Source organism: Diabrotica virgifera, chromosome 8, assembly GCF_917563875.1.
Source record: "Diabrotica virgifera virgifera chromosome 8, PGI_DIABVI_V3a".
NCBI classification, from domain to species: Eukaryota; Metazoa; Arthropoda; class Insecta; order Coleoptera; family Chrysomelidae; genus Diabrotica; species Diabrotica virgifera.
In genome coordinates this window covers 95888097-95906785 of record NC_065450.1, presented here as the reverse complement: position 1 = coordinate 95906785, position 18689 = coordinate 95888097, and the positions used below count along the sequence as shown (strand labels likewise).

At 32.4% G+C, this 18689-nt stretch overlaps 1 protein-coding gene across 2 annotated transcripts in view; it reads left to right on the top strand.

Moving 5' to 3' along the window:
* LOC126890541 (juvenile hormone esterase-like) overlaps window positions 1-18689 on the top strand; it is a 163786-nt gene that overhangs the window by 127495 nt on the left and 17602 nt on the right. For both annotated transcript variants that reach the window (XM_050659549.1, XM_050659548.1), the window contains 2 exons: window positions 6270-6387; window positions 12162-12276. In XM_050659549.1, the coding sequence (XP_050515506.1) occupies window positions 6270-6387; window positions 12162-12276 (233 nt within the window). The remainder of the gene's footprint in view (window positions 1-6269; window positions 6388-12161; window positions 12277-18689) is intronic.

The window sequence follows — 18689 nt, the reverse complement described above, 5'->3', positions numbered from 1 at the left end:
TTGAGAGCAAAACTACTAAGAAATAAAAACTGAACTGGCAACCCTGATGTTTAGTGTTTCATGTTGCGTTTGGATATTGATTTGGTGAAGGAGTCCGCTTATAGTCAGCGAAGAGATATACGTAGGAACAAGATTCACAGATCAGGTAATGGCTTATAAATACCTAGGTCATGAGATTCGCTTAAGCCTGGGTTTCCTCGAAAGCGGCACCGACAAACAGCGATCGTAGCACTGCGATGAATTACGTCAGATTACGGTGAAAAATTTAAGGTTCTTAACTGGGGCAATGGAATGTGCAAGCTCAGCAAGCGGTGGCTTCCAACGCATCCTTGGAAACCAACGCTATTATTTTGCATGGTACAGTTTTTTATGATGTCATTCATCGCAGTGTTACGATCGGAGGTTGTCGGCACCGCTTTCGAGGAAACCAGCGCTTTAGGAAAAGATAACCAAACCGTTGAGCTTCTCCGTCGTATAAGACTGACTTGGGCAGCCTTCGGCAATCTAAACCATATTTTCAAATCGATTGACATACCAATATGTCTTAAAGGAAAAACCTTTAATCAGGGTGTTTTGCCAGTGTTAACTTAGGGAACGGAAATGTTGACCATGACAAGGATAACATTGCAAGAGATCAGTATACCTCAAAGTGCGATGAAGCGTACTATGTTGGGCGTTTAACCAACGCAGCAAACCAAACCGCCAGGGCGTCAGCTGCGACAAAGATCAGAGTGGCTGATGCAGTAGAGAGAAAAGAAACACTGAAATGGAATTGGGCAGGTCACGTGGCTCGAATGACATATAACAGACGGACAAAGCGCATACTGGAATGGAGACCAATAGATGAAGCAAAGGTCGTCCACTAACACGTTGGACTGATGGATCTAAGACGCTGTCATAGGAATTGGATGCAAGAGGTACAAGATCGAAACAGATGGAAAATTATGAGGGAGATTTATGTCCAGCAGTGGACAAGCGAAGATTAAATGATGAATCGTTAATTTGTGTCTGTTAATACAGATCTGCCTCAAACTGAGTATATATTTTCGTTTAGAGATTAGCTTATAGATTAGCTTTCTGGAAACGTACCTATACTACAATTGTCATCAAACTCTTAATGCTTTTTTATCTGGTTGTTTTTACATGCATGGAATGGTATGGTGGTTTTAAAGCAGAGCAAGATAACAAAGTGCATTGAATTTTTAAAATTAAAGGCAATCTATTTGCCAAAACTCTTTAACCTAACCCTAGATGTCTTCAAAATTGCAAATTGGTCAACATATATGGCATTAACGTTAATGGCAACAAGTTAACCCACATCAGATTTACTGACAACATCGTGACTATAACAAGCACACTCGAACAACTTTAAGTTTATTAAAGAACTCACATACAGTTCCCAATAGGTTGGCGTAAAAATGAATATGACAAACACAAAAACAATGACAAACACAGGCGACCCCAGACGTATAACTATAATAGCTTGGGAGGTAGTGTCAAATTTGCGGAGCATTTTAGCATGGCTGTTTTCTTTTTATTTAGTTAGGTGTTCCAAAGCTTATTAACAGTTGATGTGTCAGCTGGCCCAAAACCGGGGATTTTAGGCAAGAAAAGGTCTTCTTCTTCCTCTTTATAAGCAATTCTGCTTGTTCATTGGCGGATTGATACCTCTATGGAAGGTTGTCGCTCCATCTTTTGCGCGGTCGGCCGATACTTCTTCTGCCGATTGGTGATTTATCTCGTGCTATTTTGACCACACGTGTCTCCCCCATTCTGGTTATATGGTTGTTCCATTCTTTTTTTCTATTTAGTGTCCATTCGTTTATACACTGTACGTTACATTGTCTTCTAATATCTTCGTTCCTCTTTCGATCTCTCAGTGTATTTCCTGTAATTCTTCTCAGTACTCTCATCTCTGCCGTTTCCAGTAGTCTTTGTGTTGTGGCTGTATCGGGTCTTGTTTCTGATGCATATGTCATTATTGGTCTTACACTGGCTTTATAAATTCTTGACTTCATCTCAGTGTTAATATGTCGGTTTCGCCATATAGTGTTATTAAGGCATCCTGCCAATCTATTTGCTTTTTGTACTTGATTTCTCACTTCTTTGTCTAGGTCTCCGTAACTTGACAATGTAATTCCAAGGTATTTTACTTCCATTACTTGTTCAATACTGATACCATCAATTTCTATTTTGCATCTGATTGGTTCTTTACTGATTACTAAAGTTTTAGTTTTTTGAGATGAAATTGTCATATTGAATTCTTTTGCTCTTATGTTAAATCTGTTGACTAATCTTTGCAGACTATCTTCATCTTGGGCTATCAATATTGCGTCGTCTGCGTAGCAGAGTATTTTTACTTCTTTGTTTCCCATTCTATATCATCTTCCTTTGTTGACATTTTTGATGATTTCATCCATGATTAAATTGAAAAGCAGAGGACTCAATGAGTCTCCCTGTCTTATTCCGCTGCCTATATCTACAGGTTCTGTAAGATGTCCATCTATTCTGACTTCCGTCTTGTTATTTTGGTAGATGTTCTCAATAGTTTTTATGATATCTAGAGGGATTTCTCTATTATACAGAAGGTGGATTACATCCCTGAGTCTTACTCTGTCAAATGCTTTCTTTAAGTCAATCAGACATAGAAATGCTGGTCTATTATACTCTAGTGATTTCTCAGTAATTTGCTTTATGACGAATATTGCATCTGTACACGATCTTCCAGTACGAAAACCCTGTTGTTCATCTGCTAAACTTATCCTCTGATTCATTACGTCTTGTAAGATTTTAGTTGTAAGTTTTAGGGTAGTATTTAACAAGTTGATACCTCTGTAGTTCTCTGGCTGCTTTTTATCTCCTTTTTTGAATAGTAGGATTAGTTCGCTCGTTCTCCATTCTTCCGGTATTTTACCGTGTTTTATGATTTTGTTAATTAATGTTGTTAATTGTTCTGTCATTGCTGCTCCACAATATTTCAGTAGTTCGTTTGGTATTCCATCCTTACCTGCAGCTTTTCTGTTCTTCAGCTTTTCGAGTGTTTTTCGTACTTCCTGTGCACTTATATTAACATCTTCATCTGTGGTAATTTCTGGTGTTTCCGGTTCTAGCATTATTTGTTCTTCCTCTGCATAAAGCTTTTTTAGATAGTCAATCCATGTATCCTTTTCTATGTGTTTTGGTTCTATTAGTTCCTTTACCTCCATTCTTTGACCTCTTATAAAGCGCCATATTTCCTTTTGGAGACCATAAAAATCATGTTCCATTTCTTTCGAAAAACGTTCCCAGTGATCGTTTTTTATTCTTCTTACTACTGAATGTGTTTCGTTTCTTATGGTCTTATAATTATCGTATGCCTCTTGTGTTTTAGTTGACATGTATTTTAGGTAGGCTTTTTTCTTCTCTTTACATTTTTCCTTCACTTCTGTACAAAACCATGGAGTTCTTCGTCTTGGAAGCGATTTATTTTTATTAATGTTTCTTTCACCAAGAACTTCCTTGGCTGAGGCTAAGATATTAGACTTAATTTTTGCCCAGCTTTCTTCGACTCCGTCACTTTCTGTGATATACATGTTGCTGCTTTTTTCCGTTAGTCTTTTTTGGAATAGGTATCTGGTGGAGTCGTCCTGTAAGCTTTCGACTTTAATCTTGGTGGTGTATTCTGCTGTTTTGTTATCACATAGATGTGTTTTCATTCTGATTTTGCACAATACCAATTTATGATCGCTTCCTATTTCTGCTGATGTTAGTGCTCTTACATCCAAGATTAGAGACGGGTGTAACTCTCTATTCGACAGAATATAGTCTATCATAGATCTTTGTCCTCTAGTGTTTTCAAAAGTGTATTTGTATTGTTCTTTGTGAGGGAAAAATGTATTGTTAATTCGTATTTCATTTATGCTGCAGAGGTCCGTTAGAAGGTCTCCGTTTTCATTTCTGATATTTTCATTATATCGTTGTTTTATTCCCGGAACTGTGTCATTGCCAACACGGGCATTAAAGTCACCCATAATGATTATATATTCATCATTTGGGATCTCGTTTATTACAGTCTGAAGGTGTTCATAGAAGTTTTCTCTTATGGTGGCATCCCTGTTGTTCTCAGGTGCATAGATCGCTATCACGTTCAGAGGCTTGACATCCAGTTTGACTTTTACACTAACTATTCTTTCGGAGATATATCGGCACTCTTGTACTTGGTGTACAAATTTTCTGTGAACTAGCAGTGCGACTCCTTCCTTGGCTCTTGTATCCTTTGCAACACCACTGTAAATCATCAGATAGTCATCCAGCATAATTTGACCCTTTCCTTTTTTCTTTGTCTCTTGTAGTGCACATATGTGTATATTTTTTTCTACAAGCTCTTTTGTGATTTCCTGCTCTCTTGTGTTTAGAGACTTTACATTCCAAGTACCGATGCGAAGTATATTTTTCTTTTTCCATAAATTCGTTGTCCTTTTTCTCGCGTTGGTCGTCGTAATGAAATCATTCCTGTTCCGAGGCATAATCCTGTTTCTATGAGCTATGGTTTTAACGTCTATCAGTAGGGTGCTAACCTGGCTGTAGACCCCCTCCTCCTTTATCCGGGCTTGGGACCGGCAACAGTTCTGTGAGCTACTCGATCACACCAAACAAAACTGCAGGCGGAGTTGCAAGAAAAGGTAAAATATGAAATTTGATGGAAAAACGATGCAACTTATATGCCAATTATTTATCTCCGTGTCTTACATCTATTAATGGCCTACAATACTTGCCTCATAACTTTCGCTCAGGCGACCCAAGTTCAAGTCCTGCCGTTGAAAATTTTTTTGTTTTTAAATTTTACATTTTATTTTGCAAAATAATAATTTTTTTAATACCACGTTTTTATTATTTATACGAGACAATATAAAAAAGTCTGTATGTCTTTTATAGAACCGTAAACTATGCTATTGATCATATTATGACTGACCTTAATAAGCAAATTTGTTGTACATGAACCCCTGAAGGTTCCTGAGTTGGTACGACCAATCTAAGGGAAAAGAGGAGTGCCCCCGCAACATTCTTTTTTATTGTTTTGGACAAAATATTTTTTCTTAATTTTTTATATGTTGTAAAACCGAAAGATAGAACCCTAAGTTTTCAATTTTCTATCACCAACCCCCATTTTTTAAAAGCAATCTAAATATTTCCCTATTCTCTATAATATAAAAAATGAATGTTTTTCTGTATGTCCATTATAGTATCGTAAACTAAGCATTTGGTGGAAAAAAGTATACGCAATATTTTTGAGTATTTTTTTGGCTTTCTGGTAATTTTTGGGTATTTAACTTTTTAAACGTTATTTAGTTCTAAGGCGGTACGAAGTTTGCCGAGTCAGCTAGTTAATAATAAAAAAATATTCTTGGACTAGTGTGGCAAAGATTAAAAAGTATAAATCAATAATTTATGAATTTTGGATTGTAATAAAAACTTTGCTTGAGTTCATCATATGATTAAATGCTTAGTTTACGACTCTATAAAAGACATACAGACATCTTATATTGTGTCTTATAAATAATAAAAACGTGGTATTATCAAAAAATATTATTTTTCAAAATAAAAGGTCAATTTTAAAAACAAAAAAAATTTTCAAAGACAGGAATTGAACCCGGGTCGCTTGAGTGAAAGCTATGAGCTAAGTATTCTAGGCCATTAATAAATGTAAGTCAAGGAGATAAATATTTGACATATAAGTTGTAGCGTTTTTCCATCAAGTTTCACATTTTACCTTTTCTTGTCTAAAATCCCCGGTTTTGGGCCAGCTGACACATCATTAATTGTTAATAAGCTTTGAAACACCTAACTAAATAAAAAGAAAACAGCCATGCTAAAATGCTCCGGTCAAATTTGACACTACCTCCCCGGCTAAAATGACAGTGAGATAGAACAAGTCTATGATAATACCTACCTAGGGAAAATTCTGAAACTTGACAAAGAGAACCACAATAGAAACAGAAATGGTTACAGAAAGACCAATGCTAGGTATACGACTGTCAGATAAACAAAAAGAAACGACTGGATACGAAAACAAAAGTCGACGATATCACAACAAAAATTGCCAAACTTAAATAGGATAGAGGTATGTGGAAGGATTTAAAGAGGCATACGTCCAAGAATGGGCGATAAAAGGCTAAGAAGAAGAGGAAGACAATATATTCATACTTCCTTCCTAAAATTTTAATATTGATACCTTAAGTTCCATTTTCTATCATATTTCGACAAGTAACTTATGATTTGTTTATTTTTAGTATACTAGTGATGAAATTTTTATTCGATCAACAATACGTCAAGCTGAAGCTGCCTCCCGATATGTACCTGTGTACCTTTATGAACTAACATGGTTACCAGATGACAGTACTCTCCTAGGTAAGTTTTGAAAAAACTAATTAACTTTCAACATCTTTATCTTCTAGGATTTTTACTTGTTTTAAATTCAACTTTGTACCTAAAAAATCTCTTGCACAATATTGGTAAGAATATAGATACAAATACAGCTTACGTCAGATTTTTTAAACAATTATTATGGTTTTTTCTTTTTCTTTTTCTTTTTCATTTATACATGCAATTTTGCTTATTAATTGGCGGGTTGTTGCCTCTATGGAAGATTGTCACACTATATCTTGCGCGGTTGGCCAATACTTCTTCTACCACTTGGGGATGTGTCCCTTGCTATTTTAACGACTCTTGTATCCTCCATTTTATTGATGTGATTTTTCCATTTGTTTTTCTATTTAGTGTTCAGCCGTTTATATACTGTACATTGTAACGTTACAAACGTCACATCTTCAGAGTGAAACGAGAAACGATAAACTACTCCAGATAATTGAAATAGTATTCAATAATAATATATACTTCAATTATCCACAATAGCTATCGTTCACCCTGGCCTAGCTCAGTCTCCCAAGCTGTGTGTTCGTTTTGTCCTAATCAAAAATATGAACTGTAAAAATTCAGAATGGAAGCAAACAAAACAATACTTTAACTAATCATGTTTATTGTTTAATAAAGATAAATAAAAATATGACTTAGTAAATGCATTAACAAATTAAAATTCATGCCAAAAACTAAAAATTTTTAGATTATACGTATGGTTTTTGATATTGGTTCGACGGTAACTCCTTGATGTTGAATGGTACTGCTGTAGACTTCTTGTAGACCTGAGCAGATGTTTGGCCTCAGATCCCTGCAGCTAAAGATGTTCGCTGTTGCAGTCTAGCTGTAGTCTAGTGGAGATGAATCCATTATTTCCTGCTTTGTAGTGGCATCAACGGTGATGAAGGCTTGAAGCTCCCGAAGGGAGAAAAGTTGAATTTATTCCCAAAATCTACAAGATAAATACACATCAAACATCAAGAAGTAAAAGCCAAACGAGCCTTTGCCGAATAGTCGTAAAAAGTAGCAATTGGCAAAGAAATATAATAAAATTAATACTGACTAGGGCTTACAATACCGGGATTCCGGGATCCCGAATACCGGGATCCCGGACGATTTTTTCCGGTATTCGATACCGGTATTTATAATAAAAATACCGGTATTTCGGTATTAGCTTAATTTATAAAAAGTGAATTGATGCACAATAAACTTTCTTCTAAAATATTTTTTGCTATTACAAGAAATTATTTTTGAAGATAAACAACCAATTACATTGTAAAAAATATTTATTAAACACTTTTATTACACATGCAAGTTAAGTATAGCACTTTCTAAAAGCGTGAATGTCGTTAATTTAAGGCGAAGGGTTATATCAGCTTCTACAACCAAATTATTAAATTTTGTTTATACAAATACAGAAAATGAGTTATATAAAAATTCTTAAATACCTATTTAAAATTAGACTACTTTATTTTATAAAGAAGCCGTAAGATTTATTAATCAGAATTCTTTTTACATTTTCAGATTTATTTTTCATTTTTTTGTGTATTGTGGTGTATAAATTAGGCTCACTCATTTTTTTAATTATTAATAATAATTGAAAATATATAGCGGTCTAAATACAGAGTAATCCATATAAAATATTTGTCACAGTAAGTTAATTTTTGTATTAATATATTTTAAAGTTAATAGTAGGTATATTACTTTATGAGGCGGAGAAGCATGACTTTTCTTGACGCGCCCGATATTACGCGCTGAACGAAGTGAGGCGCGTAATAGAGGGCAAGTCAAGAAAAGTCGCTTCTTTGCCGAATAAAGTATTCTATTTTTTCTTCAAACGTAGCAATTTTCAACCATAAATAGTACAATTCATAATAAGTATGCATCACTGCGTCCTGAAAATTTCACAGAAAAATGATTTTTTATCAAGTACCAAAATGGAAAGTGTTACCGAAGCGTCATGGGAATACATTCGATCAGCGCAGTAGCCCAAAAAGTAGCTAGTTATTTAAATTTAACGATGCAAGCGCATACACGGGTCACTCTTTACGACGAACTTCAGCAACACTTTTAATTGATGGAGGCGGAAATCTAGAATGCCTCAAACGACATGGGGGCTGGAAATCAAGCACGGTTGCCGAAGGATATATAGAGGATTCAATAAGAAATAAGAACGATAATGCTCAAAAAAATTTAAACCCTCATGATTGGCCAACATCGGGAATGATTGCTGAAAGTTGTGCTCGACCATCAGTATCATCAACAATTACCAATGCGTATCAAGAGTCGGGAACATTTTTGCACGGTTTCAATTTTGAAAATACCTCATTTACTAATTGTACTTTTAATATTACTATAAATAAAAATGATGTTTAATTGTTGTTAATGACATTTGTATTGTTGCTTTGTGACATGTTTCATATTGTTGCCATGACAACATTTTTCCCTCCGCCGTAAAGAAATGGGAAAAAAAAACTGCTGCCGGCGGAGACATCAAACTTTGACAGGATCAAGTTAGATAAATAATGTCATCATTATTTGACGTTTGAAGAAAAATTAATTTACAAATAGCAAATCATAAGTAAAAGTACTATCCTATTATATGCAAAATTTATCCTAGAATCAAATATATACTTAGTTTTCTGTTTGCACATTTTTTGTATCTATCTATTCCTACTCTCTACACTGAGAGAAAAAAATTCTTGACATAAAGGAACTTTATTAATATTTAAGAAAGATCGACTTGGCATATTGCCTAAGAAATATATCTTTGTAGGTAAGATATAATTTTCTAAAATATTTCAAATAAATTCTACTCTAGCCAAAGAAATATATCTTAAACATGATTGAACTATCACTTTCTGGCAAACTTCAAACCCATTTATCAGAAAGAAATTACACTTGATGTTAATTAATTTTATTAGTCATAAAAATATATTTTCTACACATTAGAAAACTATTCTTTCTGAGCAATAATATTTCTTAGTAAGGAATATTATTATTTTACTATTAATAATTATTTTATTTAATGTTAAGAAATATATTTCGCAGAGATAAACGTATATTTAGAGTTAAGTTAATATTTCTTGAAAATAAAGTGATATTACATACGGCGAAATAAATCAGTGTGTTAAGGTAAACTCATTATTTATTAATAAAACAAGATATAAAACGTTATTATTACATACAAATATTTTCTCCACTCTTAAACCACTGGCTTCTACACAACAATAAAAGGATGGAGAGGCAAATCCAACTTCCTCAAATTTTCCTTCTTTTGTTAATAGCACTTTGTATATCAGCAATTCACTAAAACAAAATCGTTATGTAGAAAGAGTAAACTTACTTTAATAATTTTTTTTATAAAGATATAGATATTTATTTTGACAAATTTAGGAAATACAAAAAAAAACAAATACACGGCCCCACATAAGAACTATTAATACTAATATTAATCAATCATATTTATGTAGTTCAAACATGGCATTATTTAACCTACACATCTTTGTTTATTTTTTTCCTTTTGTTAATGAAATATTAATTATTTATCTGTATAATATTAAGTCACACAATAAACATTGTTTAGCTAAAACAAGAGGGAAAATACAACCAATGTAAAACATTGAAGCAGACATAATAATATCTAATTTTTTTAATTTTTATAATCTAAAAGAGACAGCATACCTAATCATTAAGAAATTTTATTACGGGAAAGTATTATTAGTTTACATCTAAGTCATTTAATACATATTAACTAATTCACGGTTTTCGGCAATAACATTTCTTAACCATAAACATATACTTCTTTTAGACTAAATGATTTCTTTATCTCAAATAAATTAACAGAAAAAATCCTCAGCGTTGCACCCGCCACGTTTGATATAGCGTTGTATTGTATATTTTTATAGAAGACGATACATTCAAGAAACCTATTATAGTTGATACATAAGTATACACATTTTTAAAAAGGTACTTACATGTATGAAGTTCTACCATTTTTGGAAGGCCCCGCAGTTGGTTAATAACTCCTTTCTTAATATTGTTCTGAAGCTATATATTATATCATTCTGTCCCAGCTTTAAATTGTGGCATATTTCCCAGTTAGAATAATAAGCTCCTTTATTTCAGAGTCGTCCATCATTATACCTAAAAAGCATATAAAAATACTATTATGTTTTTTTTTTAACCAATCGGATACGCAACAATATTATTATTACATCTTAAATTACTCAATTTACTTTTATTTACCTAATACCTATATAATATAATGTACGTACCTTCAAAATATCCGTTAATTTTTAAAGTACACCAATAAATCCAACATCCATCTATATGAACATGAACATATCACGCCATCTTGACAAACACTGACGACTAAATCATAAATAGTTAATCTGCGCAATTCTTTTGTGGAAGAAAATCTCTTTGCAAGTAATATTTCGGCATTAATGACAAAGTTTTTATTTTATAACCACAGTTACTACAGAGGGTATTTCTGAAGAATTATTTCTTGTGGTTTAAAATATTTATTTGATTGCAAGAAAATTTCTTGTTCACAAATATAAATATGGATTATATTTCTTATACTGCAAAATATTTGTAGTTTTCAATTTAAGAAATAAAAACTTTAGGATAAGAAAATTAAATGTAACCGATAATGCATTTCTTAGTATTGAAGAAATTATCTGTAAGAAATTATTGAGTTGTGTTTAAAAAACTCGTTTCTTTATGTGTGAACGGGTATGTTTAAGTTAATAGGATATGTTTATTTTTAAGAAATTTTGCTCAAAGAAATCGGCGTTTTAGGAGAAAAGAAATTGTTCTCTCGGTGTACATAATGTTATAATAAACAACATCTACTCATTTCAAAACAAGATATAACAGGTTTCATATATTATTTAATAACAAATCGATATAACAACTGACGACAGTATAAATATAACGTGTATATTTTTTATTCATAATACCGGTTTTAATACCGGGATCCCGGTATTTGAAATTTTAAATACCAAATACCGGTATTGAGATTTTGGCACGGTACGATAAGCCCTAATACTGACGATTACTAGCTAAATTATCTGATTTACAAGTGCATATAATATGTAAGTTAAAAAAGAAACAGGTATTTAGAACTGACCATGTGCTCGTAGACATGGAAAGTTAGGTATAGGAAAAAATGATTATAACAAATGAATACATGCTTAGGAAAATTTGTACAGTGATGTTTAAAAACTTATCCCAAGAGAATAACATGGTTTGATGAATAAATAAAGCTAATATTCAAATTTCATACCTTTTTAAGGAATAAGTCTTCCCTTTCACTTTCCGTTTGTGTCAGCGAGCGGGGATGAAGTGTCACTGTCATGTCAGCGAAACATACAACATAGATCATGAAATTTGAAATAACGATCATGGAACACAAGATTAGATCAGATGCTGGAATGTAAGATTATGAAGTATGTTTAGTATGAATTAGATGTTAGACGAAAAGAGAGATAAGAAATAGGATAACGAAAGAGGGCGCCAAACAGGTTTTTAACGGGAAAACAAGTTAAAACAAATACAGAAGATAATTATTAATGAAATATTAAAGAAAATACAATAAAATAATTAATTAAAAATTAAATAGCAAATATGTGACGTTTGTAACGTTACAATATTACATTTTGTTCTGATCTTATCACTCCTTATTAGGTTTCTCAATGTGTCTCATATGATTCTTCTCATTTCTGCCGTCTATGATTTTTTGATTCATAGTATTATTTTAGGAGTACCACATGGAACAGAACTATGGTATTTGTGGGACGGAATATCACTTGGTCCAGTTAATGAAATCTTTCGAAAACCTTTACTAAAATGGTGGACAAATTTTATTAAATACCAGTAAGTATGGATATTTTCCAAAAATTATTAAAAAAAAATAGATGATGGTCAACTTAGTCACTTAGTCAAATTGTATGGTTGAGTAAGTGTTAAATTTGACATTTGCACCAACCGTCCGATCTATAATATGTAGCAAAAATGCGAAATGATCCACAAAATGTATTCCAATTATTTGCACCACGACTATTTCGACAGAGTGCCTTTTTCTTAAGTGATGTATTTGTACTAAGCGTATAGTCTTTAACTGAATAAGTTGTGAAGGAAATAGCTGTTTGTCTCAAGTTGGCATTCAGTATATTATGTATCTATTAAAATTTACCCCTCCAGAAAAAGCTCTAGAGCACAGTAAGTTGTTTCTCTGTTTTGTGGATCTGGAAAAAGCATTTGATGGTACGTCACGTAACAAGATCTGGTAAATATTAAACCGTAGAAATGTGAAACCGAAGCTAATCCAAGCAATAAAGAGTATTAAAGTACTTCCACTCTACCTTTTCCCATGCACGAAATTATTTACGAACTAATATTTATACTAGGTCTCTTTTTAACTAACAAGTAGTTGCTCACAGACACTCTGACAGTACTACGTATCAAAACCACACATCAACGTAAGTTTCACTTTATTTTTTTATTCAACTTGTTTGAAAATGAATCGTGACGCATGGGAAAAGTTAGAGTGAAAGAACTATATAAATGTACACGTAATAATGTAAGAACGAACAACCGCTCATTTCTATAATTCTATATAAGGACAGGTGTAAGACAAGGTGGTGCTCCGAGTCCTTTGTTATTCATCACTCTAATGGATGAAATTGCAAAACAATTCAGGGGTAATGTAGACCAAACTAGGGTTGGGGTGTATAAGTTTTAACAAGTATACGTGTCAAAGCTGACATATATGCTGATGACCTGGTAAGTGTGGCAAAATCGGAAAATATTTTCAAGTAAATGTTAATGTTTGGAATGAAGCTTTTAAGAAATTCGGGGTGAACATTTTTTTCGGGATAAAAAAGTTTTAAATTATTTTTTACAGATGTTTTAGACTGCATTATACATATAAACTTAAATACAGTTGTTCCAATGGATCTTTGCACAAACGTCATGAATGATTGATTGCAAACAAGTTAAATCAAACCATTAAATGAAACGTACGTCGGCATGTAGAATAGAATAGAATAGAATAGAAATATGCTTTATTGTCTTGAAAAAATTTAACAATTTTATAGACAAAGCTTACAAGAATCATAAATAAAAACAATAACAAATACAATTTACTAAAATTATACAAATCGTCAATATAAATACAACATAATAAAGTCAAATAAAAATCAGTAACAATCTGTTGCAAAATTAAAAAAAAAAATTAAAAAAAAAAAATGTACGGTCAATGCAATTATTAGAAAATAGCTATTATACCGTTGGACATATTTTATAAAGTTATGTTATTGAAAAGTTTTGATATTTTCTAAATATTAAGAAGATTGATGGACTCAACACTAAATAGCTTGAACATTATACCGACTGTCAATAATTCTTCTTCATGTACCACGTTCTTTCAGAACGTTGGTTATCATCATAGCTATCTTAATTTCATTCACTTTCACCCTAAATAATATGCTTGTATCAACACAATACCAATCTCGCAAGTCCTTCAACCATAAATTTCTTCTTCGTTCTGGATTGCGTTTTCCTGCTATATTTGAGACTTCTCATTACATGTCCGAAATACTCCAGATTTATCTTCTTGATGTTTTCTATAATCTCAGTAGTCTTGCTGAGACGTTCTAGTATTGTGGAGTTTCGAATCTTCTCCACCTAAGAAACTTAAAATTCCGAAAGCCTCAGGCGATTTAGATCCATTTTATTCACAGTCCAAGACGTGACATTATAAAATAAGACCGAGAACACGTATCAGCGAAGTAGACGGATTCTAAATGCCAATTTTAGGTCTCTGTAGGTAATACTTTGGACATCCTTCTAAAAGCGGCTCTAGCCTTCTCCATCCTGGATCTAGTTTCACCGTGACTCTTTGCGTTATAATTTAACTGATATCAAAGGTAAACAATGTGACCAACTTGCTCAAATTTGATATTATTTACGTATATAGACGATTTTATATTCTGTTGTTTACTTATTACGAGTATTTTGATTTTCCGTATGTTCAGATCAAGACCTGCTTCTTTATCCCTTAAACGCCCAACCTTTTTTAGGTTCCATGTACGCCCAAGGGTGGGTAAAAGGTGTCCACCTCGAAAATAGCTAATATATTTATTGAGAGTTGTTGGAAATGGATTAAACTTAAGAATCTTATGCTTAATAAACACAGCATCTTCTAAAATATTAATATAAACAATTTACAAACCTTACAACAAAATTACAATGTATATCAAAATTAACAAATCAGTAAAAGCCAGTAATTCAGATTTGTCGATTTTCTCCACATTCTTCCTTTCAACCTTGCCATTGGCGGATAATTATGTAGATTATGTAATTATACGTCGATAATTATATGGATTATCTTCCTACCAACGAGAAATTATATAGAAACCTTCAGTAACAGGTTTTGCAAAGGTGTACTTTTTATGCCCACCCACCCATATTTAATTCAAAATGCTACTTTTATTATCATAAATATCGGTAGAACCAAATTAACATTCGATAAAGGGCTGTCTTTTTAACAATAAATAATTTTTAAAAATTTTTTACATACGTAATAAATATGTTACAAGGGAATACGCATTAGGTGGACATTTTTTACCCACCCTTGGGCGTTTAAGGGTTATACATAGCTCTCAACGACACTATCAAGTAGTGTTTGCAGATCTTCTCGAGTAGAAGTTAGGAGTACTGTGTCATCCGCATATCAAATACAGTCAATAAAACAACAAGATATGTCTACAGATTATATCAAGACATTTTTGAGCAAGTACCTTTATCCCAAACAGTGCCCCTTTCGCTCTAAACCAGTTACGGACACCAAACTGTGTGTCATTTAGGTATTCCTAGAATTTATTGTAGATACAGTCATGACGTATTACCTTGAGAAAAATTTTCAATAAATGACTTAACAAACTGATGGTTATATAATCAGCACTGGTTTTTTCTTATTAGTTAGAGCTATGAACAATGAATTGGACCAACCACTAGGTAGGTGTCCGCTGATATAAATGGTATTGAAAAATGAAGTTACAGCCTCTAAAACATTGCTATCATTTTTTATAAGCTTGTATATTTCACTTCGGATTTCATCAGCACCTGTCGCTCTGCCATTTTTGATAATTGTATGGGTTGTATGTTTATGGCTATTAATAATATAAAGATATATAATATATAGTTCCATATTATGAAACTGTAATAATTAATTTAACAAAAAAAAAACAAAAAGTTAAAAAGTAAACTCGAAAATAAACAAATAAGTTTCCGGTCGACAAAGCTATAGCCAGACTCATGTAGTATACAGTATACTGACAATTTGTGAGTCAAAAAATATCCTTGTTTGATTAGCCTAAAAATTAATAATTACAGGAAGTAATTAAATACGAGAGCAAGAGCCAGTCGTTGTAATAACATAATATAAATATGTTTTTTCTACAACCGTGTTAAAAATGCAATTTTTAGCACTCCATACGAGCGTTAAAAATGCTACTTTAAGGCACTAGTGCTTTAAAAAAATTTTAAGGCACTGCAGTTCGTATTGACCGTATAGACAATTTTGATGTAATGTCAAAAAAATATAAAAATGGAATGTCAGTCAAGTTCAAGTAAAAGTTTTTGTAGATATTGTCCTGTAATTACGTTTGTAGAAAAAATATTGTATGATATGCGTGTTAAAAAGTACATTTTTAAGGCACTCATGTGAATTGCAGAACTCGCTATCGCTCATTCTGCAAACTTTCACATGCGTGCCTTAAACGTGTACTTTTAACACTTATATCATAAATAACTATTAAAATAAAAGTTACAAAGAAATATACAAACAAAGACTAAAAGTTTAAAGGATATGAAAAACCATTTTTAAGCACAACAAATCTGCCAATGTTAATGAAAATGATAAACCGTCAAAATTCATAATAAACAAGGATCAAAGTATTGTTTATCCTGGTTTAACTTATTGTGGTTTCTCTGGAAAAGCGGCTTTATTTTGCGATACTAGTTTCTTTGAGTAAAACAGGGAATTCTAGAAAAATTTCATGCATGTGCAAGGATCCGTTAGAATAACTACGTTTAATAGGTCTGTTCCTTTGTTTTTAGGTGTAGCACTAGTTGTGGAAAAGTGTAGAAGTGCTGCACCAAGGCGTTTCTTTGTTAGCTGTAGTGGTATACTCGTTTCGTACAACTCGTTTCTTTGAAGAAGTGTAGCAAGAAAAGTGTAATACTAGTGGAGTTTAATCTATACCTACTTCTGAGAGGGTGGTGGATAACTACACTCGTCTTGAGCAGTATCATCCAACCGTTTTTGACTACAGTCTAGCTGTCACATATGTTTGTTTACCAAAAAATATATTTTCCTTTTCAGTTTAATTTAAATCTAAACACTTCAAAAAGCTTCAATTTAATTAAATTTTTTATTTTGTTGTTTCTAACCTAACCAAAATAACCTGACTTGTTATCGCTTTAAGAGCGTAATTGTCCAGGAAAATATAACCATATAGAATAGAACCTTATAGAACCATAAGGTTTTTGTCTGGACACGGACCCAGCCAAATGTCTGTAAATACAAAAATTCCGGTACCAGTTCGGAGGCATATCCTAATAGTTATTAAAAAATAAGGGTAAAAAATGGCAGTTTTTCCGTTTATTTAAATCGCTACAGGTAAAAATAGAGCAATTAAATATATTATTTGGATTATTCATCTTTTAGGAGAGAAGCACTAGTTTAAAATAACAGTTTTTTAATTATGGTCCGATCATTTTATTGCTTCGGAAATTGCAAAATAATGCTAAAATTTGGAAAATCAAAAATTTGCTACAACTTTTGCAAAAATGAACTTAGGATTTTGATATTGCCCGAAAAGTTGAGTCAAGTAGTCCTTATAATGCAGAAAATAATAATCATATAGCGATTATATGGGAACTATATGAAAGAAAACTTCTATTTTCAACATTAAAAAAATCTAGTACTTTTACATGAATTTCCAAATAAAAAATTCGCCTTGGTCAATTATTAGGGTCAAAGTTAGTTAATTTTTTTCTATTTAATTCACAATTACTTTGTTTCTATAAAATTCTCCTGTCAGTGTTAGTTGCCATACTCCTCCGAGACGCCTTCACTGATTTTTATGCAATTTTAATCGACCCTTTAAAAATACCTGAGCATCGGTCCTAATCTGTTAAGGGGGGTTCCTCCCTTTTGTAATGTTAGAAGGGACATAATATGTACATAACGTATTCTACGAGTACATACAAATTTAAAAAATAGTGATCTAAAACCATCAACAAGTTTCAGAGATATTAAACACAGTATGTGTTTGAATAATAAATTTCATTTTTTGAGTGCATGGATTTTATAATCCTGTCTCTACCGTCCCCGAGCCGATTTCGTTAGAACTTCATGTTTAAAGCTTTAATAAATTAACTACTAAAGTAGCTGTAAATTAAATAAAAAAGTGGCTAATTTTTACTCTAATTGATCTAGGTTAAATTATTTTTTTGTGAAAATTCGTGTAAAAATATTCGTTTTCGAATTACCAAGTGGATTTAGTCTATAGTATTAATAAGGTTATTCAAATTATTTATAAGCCAAAAATTACTATACTTTATGTTTTTGCAAGTGCAATTGCATGTAAAATGTTTTTGCAATTGCAAAAATGAGATTTTTCATTTTTTTTAACATATTGAAAATATAAGTTTGCTTCTTTCATGTTATAGCAGCAGAATCTGAAACGGGCTGTTCTCTTTTTTAATTTCTTGGGGTTGAGAGCGGACTGTATTTCTAATCGGTTGGAACAGCCACGGTGAGCAGACCTAGAATCACTATTCGGTGTAGGTATCTGCTCGTTTGGGGTAGAATTAAAAGGATGGCTAAATATTATGCCGTTTTAATCAAGCGAAGAAAATTATGACAATCAAATCAATTTTACACCGCGTCGGCCCAAGTTTTTGTTTGTATTGAGCGTTGCTATGGGACTAAAGCCGCGTTCGCTCAGCATGTAGGGACAACGTATTAACCATACCGCCGCCCTTGAAATAATCTTGGATTATTTAAATACATTAAGTTATTAAAATAATAGATGGGACAAAGTCTTGGCTGAGGCTATGCATATCAACTATAAAATAAATAGAACAAATTGGTTATAAGCATAAAAAACAAGGTACGTTTACAAAGGAAACAAAAATGAATAAAATGAATAAAAAAGTTCATTTGATATAATTTAGTTATTAGAGAGTGTCAGTGTCCATTTCGATGGGTAGAGGAC